The sequence below is a fragment of the Chamaea fasciata genome, unplaced genomic scaffold (assembly GCF_029207755.1).
Source record: "Chamaea fasciata isolate MVZ Bird 193981 ecotype frontalis unplaced genomic scaffold, bChaFas1.0.hap1 SCAF_12, whole genome shotgun sequence".
Lineage (NCBI taxonomy): Eukaryota > Metazoa > Chordata > Aves > Passeriformes > Sylviidae > Chamaea > Chamaea fasciata.
This window is the reverse complement of record NW_027094097.1, coordinates 3,788,242-3,806,927: the sequence shown is the minus strand read 5'-3', so window position 1 is coordinate 3,806,927 and position 18,686 is coordinate 3,788,242. Positions and strand designations below refer to the sequence as shown.

The following is an 18,686-nucleotide window of genomic DNA, read 5'->3' as shown; positions in this document are numbered from 1 at the left end:
GGGTCCCCTTTTCAGTCTCCACCTGAGTATTTTTAACTGTTTCAGGAATGATATTTTAAGTGTACATAAGAGAACTAAAATATTACATCTTTTTAATTAAACAGAAACAACAGTCCAAAGACATCAGAATTCTGCTGAAATACATCAATTAGGTTTTATTTTATTATAAATTTTCACTAAGTATAGGAATAATTGTGATTCAAATCCAAAGTCAAGTATAATTTTTCTCCCTGGCTGTTGAATGAGCCTGCTATATTCAAAGTATTGAAGCACAGTACTAAAGACTGTTAATTTTAAGATAAAACTTTGCTGAGCAAAATATTAAGAGTCTGTTCATCAAAAATACAAGGCTGCCTTGAATGTTTTTTTTTTTTTTTGCGGAAACACACACACATGTTGTTAGTAAGAACGATGAAGGTGAATCCAAAGCGGGCACTTGGTTTGGTTCGGTTTGGTTTGGTTAGGTTTGGCTTGGTCAGATTTGGTTTGGTCAGGTTTGGTTAGGTTCGGTTCGTTTTGGTCAGGTTAGGTTCGGTTAGATTCGGTTTGGTCAGGTTAGGTTCGGTTAGATTCGGTTTGGTCAGGTTAGGTTCGGTTCGGTTTGGTCAAGTTTGGTTCGTTTTGGTCAGGTTAGGTTCGGTTCGGTTTGGTCAGGTTTGGTTCGTTTTGGTCAGGTTGGTTTGGTTCGGTTTGGTCAGGTTAGGTTCGGTTCGGTTTGGTCAGGTTTGGTTCGTTTTGGTCAGGTTGGTTCGGTTCGGTTTGGTCAGGTTAGGTTCGGTTCGGTTTGGTCAGGTTTGGTTCGTTTTGGTCAGGTTGGTTTGGTTCGGTTCGGTTTGGTCAGGTTTGGTTCGTTTTGGTCAGGTTTTGTTCGGTTCGGTTCGGTTTGGTCAGGTTTGGTGCGTTTTGGTCAGGTTTTGTTCGGTTCGGTTCGGTTTGGTCAGGTTTGGTTCGTTTTGGTCAGGTTTTGTTCGGTTCGGTTCGGTTTGGTCAGGTTTGGTTCGTTTTGGTCAGGTTTTGTTCGGTTCGGTTCGGTTTGGTCAGGTTTGGTTCGTTTTGGTCAGGTTGGTTTGGTTCGTTTTGGTCAGGTTAGGTTCGGTTCGGTTTGGTCAGGTTTGGTTCGTTTTGGTCAGGTTGGTTTGGTTCGGTTTGGTCAGGTTAGGTTCGGTTCGGTTTGGTCAGGTTAGGTTCGGTTCGGTTTGGTCAGGTTTGGTTCGTTTTGGTCAGGTTGGTTAGGTTCGGTTTGGTCAGGTTTGGTTCGTTTTGGTCAGGTTTTGTTCGGTTCGGTTCGGTTTGGTCAGGTTTGGTGCGTTTTGGTCAGGTCAGGTTCGGTTCGGTTCGGTTTGGTCAGGTTTGGTTCGGTTTGGTCAGGTTGGTTCGGTTCGGTTCGGTTTGGTCAGGTTTGGTGCGTTTTGGTCAGGTCAGGTTCGGTTCGGTTCGGTTTGGTCAGGCTCGGTTCGGTGTCCTGGGGCGGGCCCCGCGCTGTCCCCGCGGTGACAGGAGGTGGCGCCGCCGGCCCGCGCCGCCCGCGCCAGGGACACGGCCCGGAGGGAGTGACCCAGCCCGAGGGCGCGGCCGCGCTCGCCTTCAGTGGCCGGGGTGCTTTATTGCTGTCCTGACAGCTCCGCGCTAGGCTCGGCTTGCTTCTCGGCTCAGGGACCGTCCTCTGCTTCGCTGATAGTCTGTGTTTGATAGGCACACCAAATGGGTGGGAATTGTTTACCTTTGATATGAGTTCCTTGAATTCAGAACTGCGGCCAGAAGAGTGTGTTTGAACAATTCTGATTGATTGGCAGGAGTTTAAAAAAAAAAAAAAAAAAAAAAAAAGGAGAGAGATAAATTCCGAGATTCAGAAGCAGAGCATTAAAAATCAGAGGAGGGATCGCAGAGCCTCCCGTAAGAGCGGGAGGGCAGAGCTGGCTGCCGGGCGCCCGTGAGGGGCAAAGCGCGATCCAGAGGCAGGACTCGCCCTTCCCTTGCCCTGGGATCGCACTGAAACCACTGGCACGGTGACTGCTGAACCCAAACATACCCAGCTCAGCCCCGTGTTTTGCAGAGAAGGAGACTGGGAGTGTCTAAAAGGCAGAGCGTGAACGTCCGGGAGTGTTTTCTGTGAGGAGAAGCAGGAGGTACATTGCGGTTTATAAATACTTTGTGTGGGAGATCTTCACAGCAGAGGCCTTAGAATTAAAAGAGGCACATCAGAGTCTTTTGCCAGATCTACTGGCAGGACACCAAGAATATGGAGAAGGGCATTCTTGACGTTCTGAAGTGAAGGGGCATTAATATAGGAATAGCTGGCATTCATTGGGAATAAATTAATGTTTTCTGTCACAGTTGTAGCCATCCAAGGATTCTCTACATTAGGAAAACAGAACTTTCCATATTTTAACTTTTTAACCGAATTTTTCTTCTCTTGGCCTATGTGCCTATCAGCCCCTCACGCCTAATCTAAAGAGAAATTTCCTGGGCTGAATATAACTTATTGTGAAACATATAACATCAGCACACAGCTTCCCAATGTCCAAACTTGTTTCACTTCCAGACTTGAGCCAGAAACAGACTTTTGAGTAAATGAATAAGAAGATAGCACTAGAAATGAAACAGCTTAAGACAATGCTGGGGTGATCACGAAATTAATTTGCCGAGTCTCTATCAACTCAGCGTGTGAACATGATTATTTTTGTATAAAACCATTCAATGCATTAATTTTGACTAAAAAATGATTTAGGGCTCTGATTCATAAGCAGTAGATGTTCTAGTGGCCTAAAATGGCATTGGGGGTGATGGCAGGAGGTTCACTGCAGCTGCCCTTGCTGGATGCTCTGTGCTGGTTTCTCTGTTGTCACAGCTGGCACAGTGGTTTAAACTCTTGTGGGTCATGAGTCTGAGCCCTCAGTTCTCTGCTGTCAACAAAAATGCAGAGAAGATAAAGATATAGTAGCTAGATTGTTATCCTTTGTTTTACAGCATCCATCAAAGCCCTACTTTGTAAATGGAAATCAAATTAAGCTTTCCAATATTACAGCAGCTATGAGTCTTCCAAATGATGATGGATTGAAATAATTCATGCAAAAGCCCAGGATATCTCATCTATCCCATCTGGTGGATTTAGTCTCAGGGCCTTTCAGGGACATTATTCAAATGTTTCTGGTAGGAGGTGAATGTAATTGCTGCTTGAGGAGCTATTTGGAAAGGGAGGTTATGATTTCTTTTAATATAATATTTAATTATATACAAATAATAAAGCAGCTTAAATAAGTTTGTGATGCTTCTGTAAAAATATTATAACCCTTTCTTTCTTTCCTCGCTAATGGGCTATTGCTTGTCTTTTATTTGTTTCATAATGCACCAATGGTGAGTGAGGCATAGTGAAAAAGATTTAATGGGAGTCTGCCTTAAATTGAAGTATCTGCCCAGTGTTTAGGCAGTGCTGCAGGGCCAGAGACAGAAATAGTCTGGGGTTTTTTTCCCCCACCTAAGGTATATGTGACACCTTCTTGTTACTAGGACTGCCGTTCAGCTGTGGAGGTTATGGATTGAATACTAGTGCTGCATGCACGTATTCTCTTCCTCCTATGAAACAAGGGGTAGGTGTACTTTGAAAATGTTTGCTTAGCTTGATATCTCCTAATGCTGTAAACATACAGAAACACAGGCAAGATGAATGCAGCTAAATTAAAGAAGGCAGGCTGGTGGGCAAGGAGGAGCCTTGTTTGGTATCAAACAAACAGAGGCTCTGTGCTGTTGTGACACAATAAAGTCAATAGTCCTACACCCTGCTGTGGAAGTGGTTTTTTTTTTTTTTTCAAGTGTGAAAAATCAAAGTTATGACCACTGGTTTCCAGTTTCCTGCTGGGTGAAACAAGCACAAAATCTGTCCGTTAGAATCTTGTTTCAGACTATCTCATGGTTAGTGAATGCAGGAGGGCTGATCAGATATCAATGTGCAGAAGGGTGGGGAACATGATCAGCAACATTCAGAGCCTCTGAAACACACTGGGTGGGTGTACGGAACAAGCTCTATACCATGAGTAAAAATCTGACAGTCTATTTAAAACTGTGTTTATATTTCAGAAAAGACTCTGTGAATTATAACAACTATTAAAGTACCACAGACAGTGCTACTGTCTCACTCTGCAGACTGTAATTGTGGAAAGAGCTGCGTATTGAGTCATGTCCTACTGTAAAGTACAAGTTCATCAGGCATTAGATTTTACACTTTCTAACATTTGATCTGAATTTTGAGAGTTCTGAGAGTTCTGTATTCTGCTAAGTGGTTTGACATTCTAGGCTACTGAACAGTCTTGGAAATGGGTGCACATTTTTTGTTATGTGTGTCTTGGAAGAAATAGGGTATATGTGTATCTATATGTGTATGTGTCTGTCTGTGTGTGTGTAGGGCACACACTGTGGTGGCTGCAGCCTTCTCTGTGTTCCCTTTCAACCAGGTTGTTCCCTGGAGCTCTCAGCAAACACCATATTGAAGACATCTGTGGTACCCCACTCCCCCTGGACTCCCAAAACAAGGCTCTGCGGACAAGGTAATTTAGCTCCCAGGTGAACAGAACATATACTGGGATGATGGGTAACTGATATTATGGGAACACCTGACAGACCCATCTGAATTAAGGCTCTTCTATGCCATATGATGTGCAAATCCACAGTAAAAGAGTCGTGTTTTGGGGTTTGTTCTTGTTTTACCAGGGCAGGTTTAGTTTGAGAAGGTACTCAGAGCTCATGGCACTCAGGGGCCTAAAGATACAGAAGGGAACTCTGTGGCATTTTCAGAAATGCAGAGATACATAAATACTTCTGAAGGGCCACAGTACTTGAGGTAGTGTGGCTTTACCACCTAAGCACTTAGTTTCTGAAAAGCCCATATTTTGTCTTCATAGAGCATCACTAAAATGTGATACCCCAGAAAGGAAATCAGAAGTAGATTTGCAGAGGGAAGTAAATGTATTTTAGGTCTCATGCCATTAGCACCATCTGGAGCAGTGTGTCCTATGCCACAGGAAATGCACAACTGCAGCCATGTGGCTGTGCAGAATTTCCATGTAAACTGCCCCAAAAGTGACAGTTTGTTGCCAGATCCATGGAACTCTGAGAGGAGGGAAAACGTGCAGCTGCAGTTCTGATCATTGCTTCCTTGAAGATGCAAAGGGTCTTAGGAGAGAGGCTCAAAGCTGGAGGTGTAAACATGAAGCAGCTGCATGGGAATGAGCAGCTGGAATTTTGCAATATGCGGGAAAGGCTGCACTGGTTTCATTACAACTGTTGGTGCAGGCAGAAATTGTGTTTAGAGGGTCTGTCCTGTGTTTGGTGCTTAAACAAATGAGCACCTAAGAAAGTTGCGAGTCCTGAGATACTGAGCATCAGGACCAGTAGTTGTGACTTGCTGGCATTAAAGGCAGTGAGTTCAGGATCTTGTTGCAGAGACCAACCTTGAAACACTTTCATAGGAACTTCAGTGTGCATCAAAGTGTCTGGTTTTGTCCAAACCTGGCACAGGACATTACTTTCCTAAAGCAGAAAGAGCATTTCCATCTGAAGCACGCCAGAGCCGTTCTGTATGGCTTTGGCACATTAAATGTATTGATGCTTTGATCTCACGTTAATGTGAAGTCAGAATCCTCTTGGCCTGAAAGGGAGCTTGTCAAGAAACTCTATCTCCCTCTCCCTTGTGAGTTTTTCTTTCGCTGGTGGTTTCCAGGCTCGTAGTTCATCCTCTGCCATAGCTGGTGCACCTGCTGTTCAATACAGAAGTTAACATAAATGTTTATCTTGCTTACTTGAAGCATTGGTACACAAGCAGGTTTTTTGGTGGGGTTTTTGTCCTTTTTTTTTTTTTTTTTTTTTTTCTGGTTTTGTTTGTTTGGGTTTTTTTAATATATCATAGAATGGTTAGGGTTGGAAGGGCCACAAAGATCATCCACTTCCAGCCCCCTGCCGTGGGTGGGAACTCCTTCCATTAGAATAAGCTGTTGTGGGTTTAAAATACAAAACCAGCAAGCAACAGAATGCTTGCATAAAAGTGAGGGAACAGCCATGGTGATTCGGTGTGACTGACAATGCTGTTAATCTGCCTGGCCTGGCAGTTGGGAGGTAAGCTTCTTACAAGTGTTTGTCTCCTTAGGAATTCCCCTCTGCTTAACCAGTGATAAAGAGATGATGGTCCATTTAACCACAAAGGCTTCTCTAGCAGCTGCCTCTGTATTTATTAGCACAGATTCTGTAACACGAGAATAATTTATAGTACAATGCCATATCTGATTACCAGAAGTGTTTTGTGATATTTTCTGTTTCTTGTGAATTGTTTAATATGAGGCAGCCATGCAGAAATGCTTGGGTGTGTGAAGTTAGTGAGGCATTTAATTAAGTTGCAAGAGCCAATGCACTCACAAATGGAATATTGAACATACCACTTATTTCATTCATGGAACAAAATTGCTTGTGAATCTGAAGATGAAAATACTTGCAGACAGGCATGTTTCTCTGAATTCTAGAGGCATCATAACAGCTTGGGTTTAATTTATAAATGTTCTAATGTGGGGGTTTGTGTTTTAATTAGTTTAATAAAGCAAATCCTTGAAGCAAAACCACTCCTGATTTTGCTTCACCTGGACCAAAAATAATATAAATTGCTTCCTTTCTCTTTGCAATGAAAATATGTTACACTTAAAAAAAAAAATTTGTGTGAGCTTACTTTTTGGGTGGGCATGTCTTATTTTTTTGGTAGTGGGTACATTTTGGAGGGGATAGGTTTGGGGTTTTTTTTAGGGGATGGTGGTTTTTGTTATCATAGGGGTGGTTTCTTTGAGAGAGAAGGGGACTCTTAGTTATTCCTGTTGCCTACGGAAGTGCCATGTGTGAGGTTTGAGTTCACATAAACTGGGTTAATCTGGGACTGTCATAAAGGGCATATGGTCTTGCAAGGAGCATATGGTCTGGAAGAAGTCATTCCTTTTGGGCCCCAGAACCTTCCCAGCTGGTCTGTCCATGGGGTAAACTGAACTGTTCACTGGGGAAAACTGCACATTACCTGGGGAGGCAGTATCAGATTTCATTATTTGAGCCAGGATGCTCAGCTCCCATTGTAATCTATTTATTTGGACTGTTTTCCCTCAAAAAATAGCTCAGGAATTAAAGAAGAATCTTGGCACAAAGACCATCTTTGGAAATAATCCATATGACAGTGAATTGCTATTTAGGAAGCTTATAGCCTTATGAATTTCATTAAAAATGTCTAATAAATACTCTAAAATTATACTTGAAAATCACAGACCATCTTTCCACTTGCACAGATGTTATTCAGCTGACCTTAACAGGATTACATGCTTGTTTGGTTTTTCAAAGTTTGGAGAAAACTGTCTCCGTGGCTGAACTTTTTCCACTAAATGTATTATTGAAGAGGCTGATGATGCTTGCTGTGATTGTGTACATTAGTTCTGTTTGGCCCATTGTTTGCCTACTCAACGGCAAACATAAGGTTTTGAATTGGAAAATAGAATAGAATTTCATTTGTAGACTCAAGGCAGCCACCTAAAGATCCATGGTTTTTCAGTGCTTGTAAAGTTCTAAGCACAAAAAAAACCCCACTTGGATATATTTTGTCCCCATCTGCAATAACTTGCGCCTCTTAACTCCAAATGCTTGTGCAGAGTCCTTGAATAGTGATGTGTCTATGTAAACAAAATGCAGCGTGGCTTTAGAGATCCTTCTGTATTGGTAGATTTTATAGCTGTGTATATGCAAATTAGGATTCAAGATTCCCTATAAACACAGTATCTGTGAAAATCTACTGTTCTTGAAGCAAAAATAAGGCTCCAAGCTTGTGTGGCAGACCCCAAGATAATTTTCCAGAACACCCTTTTGATAAGAGGTATACAAGAAAAGGAATTGCTCATGTGTAGATATGAGAATTTTGATATGAAAATTCTTGTTTCCATGAATATCACAGTGTCATGTCTAAATGCTCCTCTTTTCCAAGCAGCAAAGTCAGCACTTAGTATGCTTATTCCTCCTTTTGAAAAAAAAAAAAAATTAAAAAAAAAAATTAGTATGGAGCTTTTTAATTTTCTTTGGCTTCATTAGTACTCTTGTGCCTTACTTGCTCTGCAGTGAATGCTTTTGTGAATTCTCATGTTTAATAAAAGATCTTAAATTTCTTTCATTGTCCCTGCTGTTATATTTGGTTATAAACTACTGCAAGATTGGGCCCAATTTTTCTTCGTAGGGCAATATAATTCCAGATCAGTTTGAGTCAGAAAGGACCTCAGGACATTACCTAGTCCAGGCTCTTACTGAAAGCAGAGTCAGCTACAAGATCAGCATGCTCAGAGCCTTACCCTGCTGGGTCTTTAAAACCTCCAAGAACTGAGATGAGGCCCCTTGTTCCTCTGCCTAGCTGTGCTCACGACCCAAAGATTTCTGTCTTCAAACCAATCTGCCTCTCTCTTGATTTAATTTGTCTTTTATCTTTCATCATTGAACCACACATTGCTGTGAGGAGCCTGCTCCTGTCTTCTTGATCAGCTCCCTGTGTGTGCTGGGGAACTGCTGCCCAGTCTCCCCAAGGGTCTTGCTGCTCCCAACTGTGTCAGGGCTCTTTGCTCTGGCTTTAACAAGTGCCAGGTCCAGGGAGGACAATCCCTTCCTTGGACCTGCCGCCTGTTCCTGCCAGCACAGCTCGGGATGCTGGGGCCATCCTTCTGTCCTAAGTTTTGTGCTGTCCTAAGTCCCTCTGGATGCGTTCAAGTCTCTTAACTGATTTCACCCCGTTTAGACACACCAACCAAGCTGCAAACTTGCCAGGTGGAGTCAAGCTGAAATTTTTTAAGCTAAGCTTATAAAAAATTTGAAAATACTGAAAAGCATTCTCATTATGATTTTAGTCTATGGAAGCGTATGTTTGGATATGATTGTGGAAATGCTTTCTGAAACTCTTTAAGGAAGTTAAAGTTAGCGGAGCAAAACTTGGGTAGAGAAGTGTGACGTGTTTCTGTGTGCAGGAACAATTAAACCACAGCGGGTTTTGGTAGGATCATCTTTGCATGTTGTTTTTCTGTGTGAACATTAGTTGGTACAAAGAGATGCGGACGCAAAACATCTCTCATATATTTTGTGGGAAGGAAATAATCTTCCTCTGCGGCACTTCAGTTTCGCCTGGCATTTTCAGAACAGCCAGGACGTGTAAAACAGGGAGATCACACACGTAGAAAACCTGCATGTCAGTGTAAGAGCCTCAACATTCCAGTCTTTTGGCAACAGAGAGTCCTGCCAAGGAAAACTAGCTAGATACCTTAGCAGAACAAGTCAACAGGAAATAGCCCATGAAAAGGTTTCCAGCAGAAAGCCATTGGGGTTTCTTAGCACAGTGAGTATAAATTTCACAGATTATATGCTTGTTTAGTCATCAAGGTAAATCTGGGGAAGACAAGATCTTTTAACACTAACACAATTAGCAAATGGTATGGAATTAATCAGTGTTCCATGTATTACCATTTTGCTTTTAACTCCAACTTTTTTAGATGTTCTTTGCCTGTCGAAGTGCACTACATTTGTTAATTAACTCCATCTGCTGAAAGTCTGGTCTGGCAGTTTAATAATATAACGAGTTGCTTTATTAAAAAATTGTGCTTGAATGTGCTACTGTTGGTCAAAACAAAGAGAATTTAAGGCGAATATATCGGAAATATCCTTATTGTACAGGTGATGTCAACATATCTTAACCTATTTTACCTATAGTTCTCCACATTTGAGATTTATAGGAAATGGTATGCCATGCATTTCACTATGCAAAACATTAAATTAACAGAATAATCTTGATCACACTAGCCTTTCTATGTAGATCACGTTAAGAAATTTAAATAAACCCACTGAAAGCATCAACGGGCTTGAATTTTGCAGCTTTGAAACTGCAAGTGAAAGACAAACTGCAAATAACTAAATTCAGAACTTCTTGGTGAATTCTGTTTGAACCTGGTAGAGATACTGGTGTTCATTTATTAGACCTTTTTCAATATGTATTCTTTACCACTAAATGCAGATTTTCTCGGCAAAGTCATGGACATACTGTTACATTTTTAATGAATATGGGGAAGGAAAGGATGCTGTATTTATATTCATTTGGGTCCATCTGTTGTAAGTTGCTTTAGGGTGTATATTGATACTGTGTATAGAAGTACTATCATTTCACATATATCCTGAGGCAATATAATGCTTTGATATAACAACTTAATTGTTGTTATTGAATCCCAACCAAATTTCTGACTTGTTTTAACTCTGGCTTCTTCATTACGTGTACTTAATTGCAAATCAGTAATACATTTTTAAATACTTAATGTTTGCTATTCAAGGAATCTCCGTGCCTGCTCCTGCAGAAGCCACGAGCATTCTGCCATGTTCATAATTAGTCTCATGCTGTTGTGTAGTTAATAAAGAGAATTATATTGCACTTTCACAGAGTTTATAGGCAAGCATCCAGTCGATTGTATAGCCTGACGTGTAGATGACAGGAAATTGTAGTTCACCTGATAATCTGGGTGGTTGTCCTAGGGTTCAGTTTTTGCATCCTGGGAGATTAAATGCTGCAGATAAAGAATTAGGAGAGAGGATGCCATGATGACCCATCTAATGAGGAGTAAGTGGCTAGGTGAGGGATCCTTCTGCCACCCATGCTGACAAAAATGTTTATCAAAAAGAGTGGAATCCCACTGATAAGAAATACTGACTTTTTCTTGCATCCATTTCTGTTTTTCAGCAGATCTGAAAAGCACTTTTTCTAATGTGTAAATACTTATGCTTAGAAATTGTTACCTATCAATATTTTCTTTGACAAAACTGAGGTTTGTTAACCTTCTTCCTGCTGTGTCACTGTTGTGCTACAAGCTTTCCAGAATATTTTTACAGTTGAAGAGAAGCTGTCTTCCCAAACATTTGCAGATGTTGGGTGTTGTGTCTACTTGATATTCTTGTTTACAAATATGCAAAAATCCATTGTCAAGAACTGCTGAAGTAACACGGTTATTAATGTGGGTATTGCAGACCCTTTGTGTTGCAAGGCTGCGCAAAGAGCTGAACTGTGTTAGTTGCAATGACCCTCAGGTCTTCCTGTGACTTGCTGCTTTTCAGGACGCCTTCCGTCTTAACCATCCGTTTTTGTGTCCTTCCTTCTTCCTTCCTACATGTCTTGTAATGCAGTCAGTGTTATGAATATTCAATATGACCATCAAACCACGTGTTTAACATCATTATTGGGACTTGCCATCCTATGAAGTTATTGACAGTGAAGATTTTGCACAATTCTTTAGGTTGCCTACGTGAGTATGAGCGGCACAATCCAAGAATGGTAACCTGCAAGTGTTGGGAGTTATGTTTAAAATCTATTGTCAGCCAGCAGGTCCTTCTATTAGTGTTTGATAGTATTGTCCCTATTCCAAAGAGAATACATTATGTGCATACATCTCACATATATGTCATATATATTTGTGTATATAATAAATGAAATGCTCTTGTGTGCACAGGATAAAATACAGTTGCCTTAACCATTGGTATTATCCCCTGTGAATTACACAAACTTATTTGTTGTGGTCTAATCTTTAGAACTGAATGGAAAATTGACACTTTCAGGGTGTGAAGATTAGCAAAATGAGTAGTAGGTGGTGACAAGCACAAAATGTTCTCACACAAATTCTACCTGCTACCTGTTCTTAGGAGTTTATGACTATGATTAATCTACCTAATTCAAATTGCTCCCTTATCACTGCCAGAGTTTATTAAAAACATACTTAAGCCTAAAAACACTGTATTTGCAATAATTTATTAATATCTTTTTAATAATAAATAACTAAACCTTGGGGAGTTGACCTGGACTGTAACCATTAAGCAAATCCTGTCTGCTAGTAGATGCAGCTGCAACTTCTTTTGCTTCACTGAAAGTGCCTGGATGGAAAATAAACTCAGCCTCAAGTAGCTGAGCTTGTGGAGATAATTAGGTTGAAAGCCATATCGGAGATTCAAATCAGATCCACAGGTTCCTTATGTCTGACGTAGCCTGACTGTGCTGCATCTGTGCACACCTGCCCTAATGTCTTTTTGTTTCCCAGGAATACAACCCTTTTTATCAAAAACATGAGCAATTTATGTTACACTAGGACAATCTCTGGTGACTTCCCTAAAGTCCTGCAGAGAATACATCTGGGTATCCTTTGCTTCAGAAGATGTGTGTCTCTTCTTAAAAGTATAATCCACAGCATTAGCCACCACAATGGATTGTAAATATGCAATTTATCCAGACCACTCTAGCTCATTGAAAATTCTGACTATAAATATATTTCTGGTAACTGAATATTCAGATATATACCTAATGGAATTTTCAGAAGTGCCCAACTGGCTCTGGCCCATCGATGTCAAAGGAAAACAAGTGCTTTTGAAGCACTACCCTTCTGCCAGAAGTTTTTCTTATTAATTGGAAACAGCTCAGGTTATATATTATGAGCATATTTCAGTTTGGTTTCCCAAAGCGTCTCCATAATGTTCAGGCAATATTTATTTGGCTTGACAGAGTTAAAAGGGATTGCACAACCTGGGTAATGTAGTGTTTTAACGGATGCTTAGCTTAGGGTGTGTTGTTTGGCACAGGTTCAAACAGGCACTAATTAGAAAACAATGTGAGGGCCAAGGTGATGGCTGAAAAGGCCTTACTTTGCTAAGCTCCATCGTGCATTACTTGATTTTGTCAGCGTTTAAAAGAGACTTTTAGAACACTATGGGAACACATACGGTCAAAATAGTCTTTCAGGGGGAATTTTAGCATCTCAAAACAAAGCAACTGGATTTTAAGCAGCTGGGAAGAAATTAGAGTAGTCAGCTTAATAAAATTTCAAACTAAAGGGCCCATGTGCCCAAGGTAAGATCATGATGCTCTGACTAATGATTATTAATTTAATAGGAAAATTAATTGTGAACCAGAACTGGTTTGCATTGTAGACACTCAGAAATGACAATTCTTGCAGTCGGCTTGTGCCTTGTGTATCACGTGTAATATTGCTTCTTTTAATTCATCATGAATCTCGTCATTTTTATCTTTGCATTTGGTTATCTAGTTGTTTATAACAAAGTCCACACTGAGCTATGATCAGGATAATTGAAGGAATCTTAAAGATATCTAGGACAGGTTGTTCAATCATTTTTGTTGTGCGATCTGATTGAAGGGAGGAAGGGGGATTTGTGCTGACTCTGAACTTCATTGATTTTAATGTTATAAGTCTAAGGAATCCTACAAACCAAAAACGTAAAGGCCTTTTTTGTTTGTTTGTTTTTTCCTGTTAGTGCACAGGTCTTTGATTGCTGGGTTCTGTATTACAAACTGCAACTTTGCTTTGCTTTTTGCAGTTAATTACTTCCAGAGAGTTGGAAGTAATTGGGTAGAGTCTTTTAGATGGTGGCTGATTTCCTCACGTTAAATGTGACACATAATGTTGTGAGAATGGTGAGTAAATGTTTCTTTTGTATTACTGCAGCTGCTTTCTTCAGACATGGGTATGATTTTTGCTTTAGTCTTTTCGTAAAGGAATTGTAGCTCAGGGCTTTTTTTGAGGTGTTTCAGCTCTGCTGAACGATTTGCAGGAAAATTATTGATGAAACTGTATTTCTTAATAGCCTCAGCCTGAGGTCTGAGTGAAAACTCCAGTCATCCCTTCCAAGCTGAATGATACTGAAAGGACAAACGAAGAACAAATAAGGAACAGGGGGAAGTGCTCAGAAACTACAAAATTCATATGTGTCCTTTGCGTGGTTTTGGCTGTGGAAAACATAACCCCCTGACCAGACTTGCCCAATGGGCTTTCAAGACTTAAGACTTTGGATCTTTCTTTCTCCTTTTGCCTTTTACTGTGAGAAAAAGCAACAGTGCAGCACCCTGCAGGTTAAATCAGTGCACAGATGAGAACAATACATGTGCAGAAGGCTCTGGGAATGCAGCACTGACAAATGAGGAAGAAAACATTAATACTCAAGACAAAGCAGGTTTACGTGGGAAATGGAAGTCGTGCTGGTTTTGCAGCGCCATTACTCTGTGTAAACCTGGCAAAAGTTTGGCATGCCCTGTGACAGGACTGAGCTGCAATCTAGAGAGAATAAAATAGTGAAACGTAGTAGGTGAATGTGTAAGGTGTGTCTTGATCTCTAGGGGAGCATGACACTTTTTCATGTCTGTGTAGACCAGCCCTAAGTTTTTCTAGTGGCTTCAGTAGTTAAGAGAGAGATCAGTAGGTTTTGTCCCACATTTGAGGAATTTAAATATTGGTTGAAATATTTGTTTTTCTTTAGTGCATTCCATTGCAGAGCATCTTGTTTTGCTTTTGCCTCTCCCACTTCCTTTCAGAATTGTACCAGCAGCCTACAGGCTTGTTCAGCATTTCAAAGGGGCAATGTGATTCCCAGATCAGAATGGTGTCAACAGGAGACAGTCTGCCCAGTGTCAGGTTTTTTGTAAGTTGTGTCTTTGTTTACGCTGTGAAATGAGAAGGGGGGGAAAATTAAATTGTGCACAATTGGCTCCAGTAAATGCCAAGAGACAGTAAATGCCTTGTTTATTGCCTGTGGAAGGCTGGTAACTTGCTGAATTTCCATCGAGGCTCCTCCATAAAGATCTCCCTTGGAGCTGGTTATGCAATTGATGGGGCAGGGTTTTGGCTTCTGGAGCAGCAGGCTTGCATAACATGGCTCACAATCCAGCACTCCCTTCCCAGCCTGAAAGGACCTTTTTCATGAGACATTTTCTACAACAAAAAACTGCTTCCACATTTCCACACTGTTACTGAAATAATGGTACCCTGGCTCTTAAAAAAAAAAAAAAAAAAATTCTACAAGAGATGTTTTTTTAATTTGTATATAGGTGCTTTTTAAAAAAATGATGAATCATTTATAAGTTCCTTTTTTTCATACCATGAAGGCTACTTTGTATGTTATTAGCACAATTCTTGTTGATGCAACACCAAAGAAATTAAATTATGCCAACTAAGCACTTCTTGGAGGCCTTAACACAAACAGGCTGGTTCCTGAAAGCTTCATTTTTCTCACATGACCTATACTTGAAATCATAGGTGACCAAACCTGCAACTGGAAGGTTTTGTCTGTGTAGTTGTGAGAGGGAGGCCTGCATGGCATGACATTAATGCCACAAAGATGCTGTCTGTGGAGATGGCTGCAGTGGTTACTTAAGGACAATGGGAACTGGGATGTCTTGTTCTTTATTGTAGCCTAGGGGCACGCATTCTTCTTGCTCTAACAAGAAACTTCCATCTATTATTCTTCTCCTTCCTTCATAACATACTCTGCCCATCTCCAGATGCTTGATTGCTGTGCGCATGTTTCTGTCCTCACAGAAATGTATGGATCTCCCTGTCAGGCTGGTGAGAATTCCAGGGCAGCTGATGGGTGGTATTTGTGTGTTGCAACCTACATCCTCCCCTGCTTCCTGGCCTGTCTGGGCAACTTTGTCAGTATGAGGACCCCTGCAGCACAAACTGACATAAATATTTCTATTACTACTTTCTCTTGCAGTTTCTAGGACAAAAACCAGAAATGTAGGGGGAAAATGTGTAAATGAAGTCTTAGGGAATTGGAAGTGGCTAATCTAATATTCTTTCCCTCTTGTCACTGAACTGCCCCACTGAATCCTCATGCCCAGCAGGAAATACGTTCTCAGCTCAGTTCTTTGGGAGCTCATCAGTTATGAACTGGTGACTTGGAAAGAGCTGAAGTTACATATGCATCTCACATCATTGTCAGCTGTAATTGCAGATGATTGGTCTTTCTGAAAATAACTTTGGGGATGAAGATGTGGTACTGCTATTTCAGACAACAGCAATCAGAATGACTTATGTGACATCACATGAAATCTGTTATTAAGATGTCTGTAGCAGTCATTACTTGCTTTCCTTCCATGAAAGCAGATAGGAAAGATGAAACTAAGAAAGGTGTTTATTTAAATATTCCTAGTTTAAGTTTTTGGACAAAATTACTAAGAGTTCTAAATCTGGTTGATGAAGTCCTTATTCACCAGAGGAGCAGTATGGACAGCAGAACTGAAAGCTTTATAACTGTTGCACAACTATGAGTTGTCATATGTTTATGGATTTTTAACCCACTGTCCTCAGGAACTGGACTCTGCCAGCAATATTAGCAGGGAAAGGTTTTTACTGGAAAGCGTTCACCACAGGAAAATTGTTTCTCAACTCTCCATTGTTCCTCTGCTGTTTCATTAAACAAATGAATTTCCTTCCCCAATACCTGGATTGCCCCCAATGAGGTGGTAATCAGAGGGGCTGCTGGTATTGTCTAGTGGATTCTCTGACACCCAAGGAGATGATTCAATCAAGGAGATTAAATCAATCACAGTACCAGAATATTTTAATTTACATCTCTTGGTTTCAGTTTGGATGTGAGTGGCAGGAAAACTATCTTTCGGAATCCGCTTCTTTCAACTCCCTAAAGGGCCGACAAAAATAACACTAAACCTCCAGCAGGAATTGTTCAGATTTATATTTTGAAAATCAGTTTAGTTGTAGCAAAATAAAGTCTGAGATGTGGCATGGGCAAATTAAAGTAAATTCTCAGATTATTTTGGATTTTATTATTGAAATGCATTTGTAATATCAGCTGCATGTAAATCAGGACATATGTTTAGAGGTTATTCATAACAGTTCAATCTTTTATGAGGAAATGCACATTTATAATTCGGGGCTACCTAAAAGGCAAAATATGAGTCCCTGCACACAATCTGGCTGCTTTCCACTAAGCAGCCCTAGAGTTTCATCTGTGAGAAACTGGAACCAATCAAACATTCTGTTTATGCAATCTATGTTATTTAATGAGCTACTGACTCTGGAGTTATTTGATCTTTGACAGTTTAGGGGTGGGGATGGGAGGTAAAGTTGCATTCTCACTGGCAAAATCCACATTAGTTTCAGAGTTTTTAACTGAGAGAAATGTGGGGTCAAGACTGTTGTATAGCAACACATTCAGTAAATTCTGTATGGTTGCTAGTCCAGTTCTTACAGTAAAAGCAAGTAAAGTTGTATTAATTCCATTTTAAATTCAGCCTTTCAGGTTCTGAAAGAGTCTGGAAAGGCTAATCATGAAACAAAACCCTGTATCTGAAATTATGAGATGTCAAGTAAGTTGCCGTGGACAAGCCTTACTGAACAAGAGAACTTTCAGTTTTACTCCTTTAAAAGCCTTCAGCTCTGTTTGTCTGGCTCATTCAGCACAAAATGAAAAAAAAATTCCACTCATCTCTCCTTGAAAGTGTTCCATTGAGCTCAGGAGCAAGGCCAGAGGGGAACAGAATGTGTGCAGCTCTAGACTTACAGCTGTGACTTAGTCTTACAGTTGTGAATTAAACTAGAAACATGTTATTGATATTACAATATCTGTGTGCTATACCAGCTTTTTTTTTATGGACACCAATATTACTGACTGCAAAACGGAATTTTTTTTTTTCCTTACCTATGGGGTAAAACTCTTTCTGTAGACTCATTAAATATATCCGTAAGAGCAATATTAGTCTAGAACAGCTACAGCCATACAGCGAGCTTACATCGTGCCCCTGAGTGTTCAGCTTCCCAGCTGTCAGCATGCTCTGTCTGCAGATCTGTGTTAGTGCAGCCCCCTGAGCATACACACCTCCTCCTTTGCTACCTAAGATGTATTACTGCTGTATAAATCAGTCAAAAGTATAAACTGTGTTCATTAAAGAACCACTCTACATTTGTCATGGTATGTAGCGGATGCTTTGAATGAAGGTTATATGAAACAAGCAAAATTCGTCTTATCAGGTTATCTCGTAATGTAGCAATCTGGGAGAATTCATTGCAAGCAGAAAAGCAACATAATGGGGAAAGTTTTCTGTTTATTGGAAAAAAATCAAATTAGCAACTTCAGAAATAGCCCTGAGTCAGACAGCTAGCTCTATTATTATGTTACTTAGAAGCTAATGTATTATGAACAAGTGCCAAATATTTCTGTGTAATGCAGAAGAGATTAAATGGAAGCTTCTATTTTTGAGATCCGCTTTGTAGCATTCATGTAATCAACAGAAAGTCCTAGATAACAAGTAGTACACAGATAGCCCTGCTAATTATGAATAATTATGTAAATGGTTATAATCTCAGAATAGTACTTATCTGAGGGATTAATACATACCAATCAACAGAAAAGTTTTGAAAGTGAGTTTACCAAAAGTCAGTTATAAGTTTATTTTTAAATGGTGATGTGGGAGCATAACTCAGCTATGTAGGGTTTTTTTAAGTCACATTCCTAGCCCGAGGAAGGAGAAAACTCCCTGAGAGGGCTGGTCTGCACAACTACATCAGGTTTTGAATCTGCTCAGCTAACTTGCACAGTACTTGGTTGTCAGAGAAGACAAAAGTTGTGAGTTTCTGAATACGCTTCTGTGCAATTCTTGGCCAGCTCAATCTGGTTTCTATACTTTCTGTATTACTTCTTTGCTGGAAAGGTCAGTGTGTAGGGTTGCAGAGCTGGACACGGGAAGAGTAGTTTCTCCGGTTAATACATCGCAGTGGCAGCTCCAAAACGACTGGTCATGCAAATATTCTCATTTCTGAGACAAATGCCAGAAGTGATTTCAAAGATCTCTCTGTTCTAGGAAAGTTCAGATC

At 40.4% G+C, this 18,686-nt stretch overlaps 1 protein-coding gene across 1 annotated transcript; it reads left to right on the top strand.

The window, feature by feature from the left end:
• Window positions 1-411: 411 nt before the first annotated feature.
• On the top strand, window positions 412-2,707 carry LOC136296056 (uncharacterized PPE family protein PPE12-like). Its single transcript, XM_066194874.1, has 3 exons — window positions 412-417; window positions 585-1,139; window positions 1,185-2,707. The coding sequence occupies exons 1-3, from the start codon at window positions 412-414 to the stop codon at window positions 1,614-1,616; spliced, it is 993 nt and encodes a 330-aa protein (XP_066050971.1). The 3' UTR covers window positions 1,617-2,707.
• The last annotated feature ends 15,979 nt before the right edge of the window (window positions 2,708-18,686 follow it).

Coding starts and splice junctions, on each gene's coding strand:
- LOC136296056 (XM_066194874.1), top strand. Junction 1,140..1,184: donor GTTTTGGTCAGGTTGGTTTG/GTTCGGTTTGGT, acceptor TGGTCAGGTTAG/GTTCGGTTCGGTTTGGTCAG.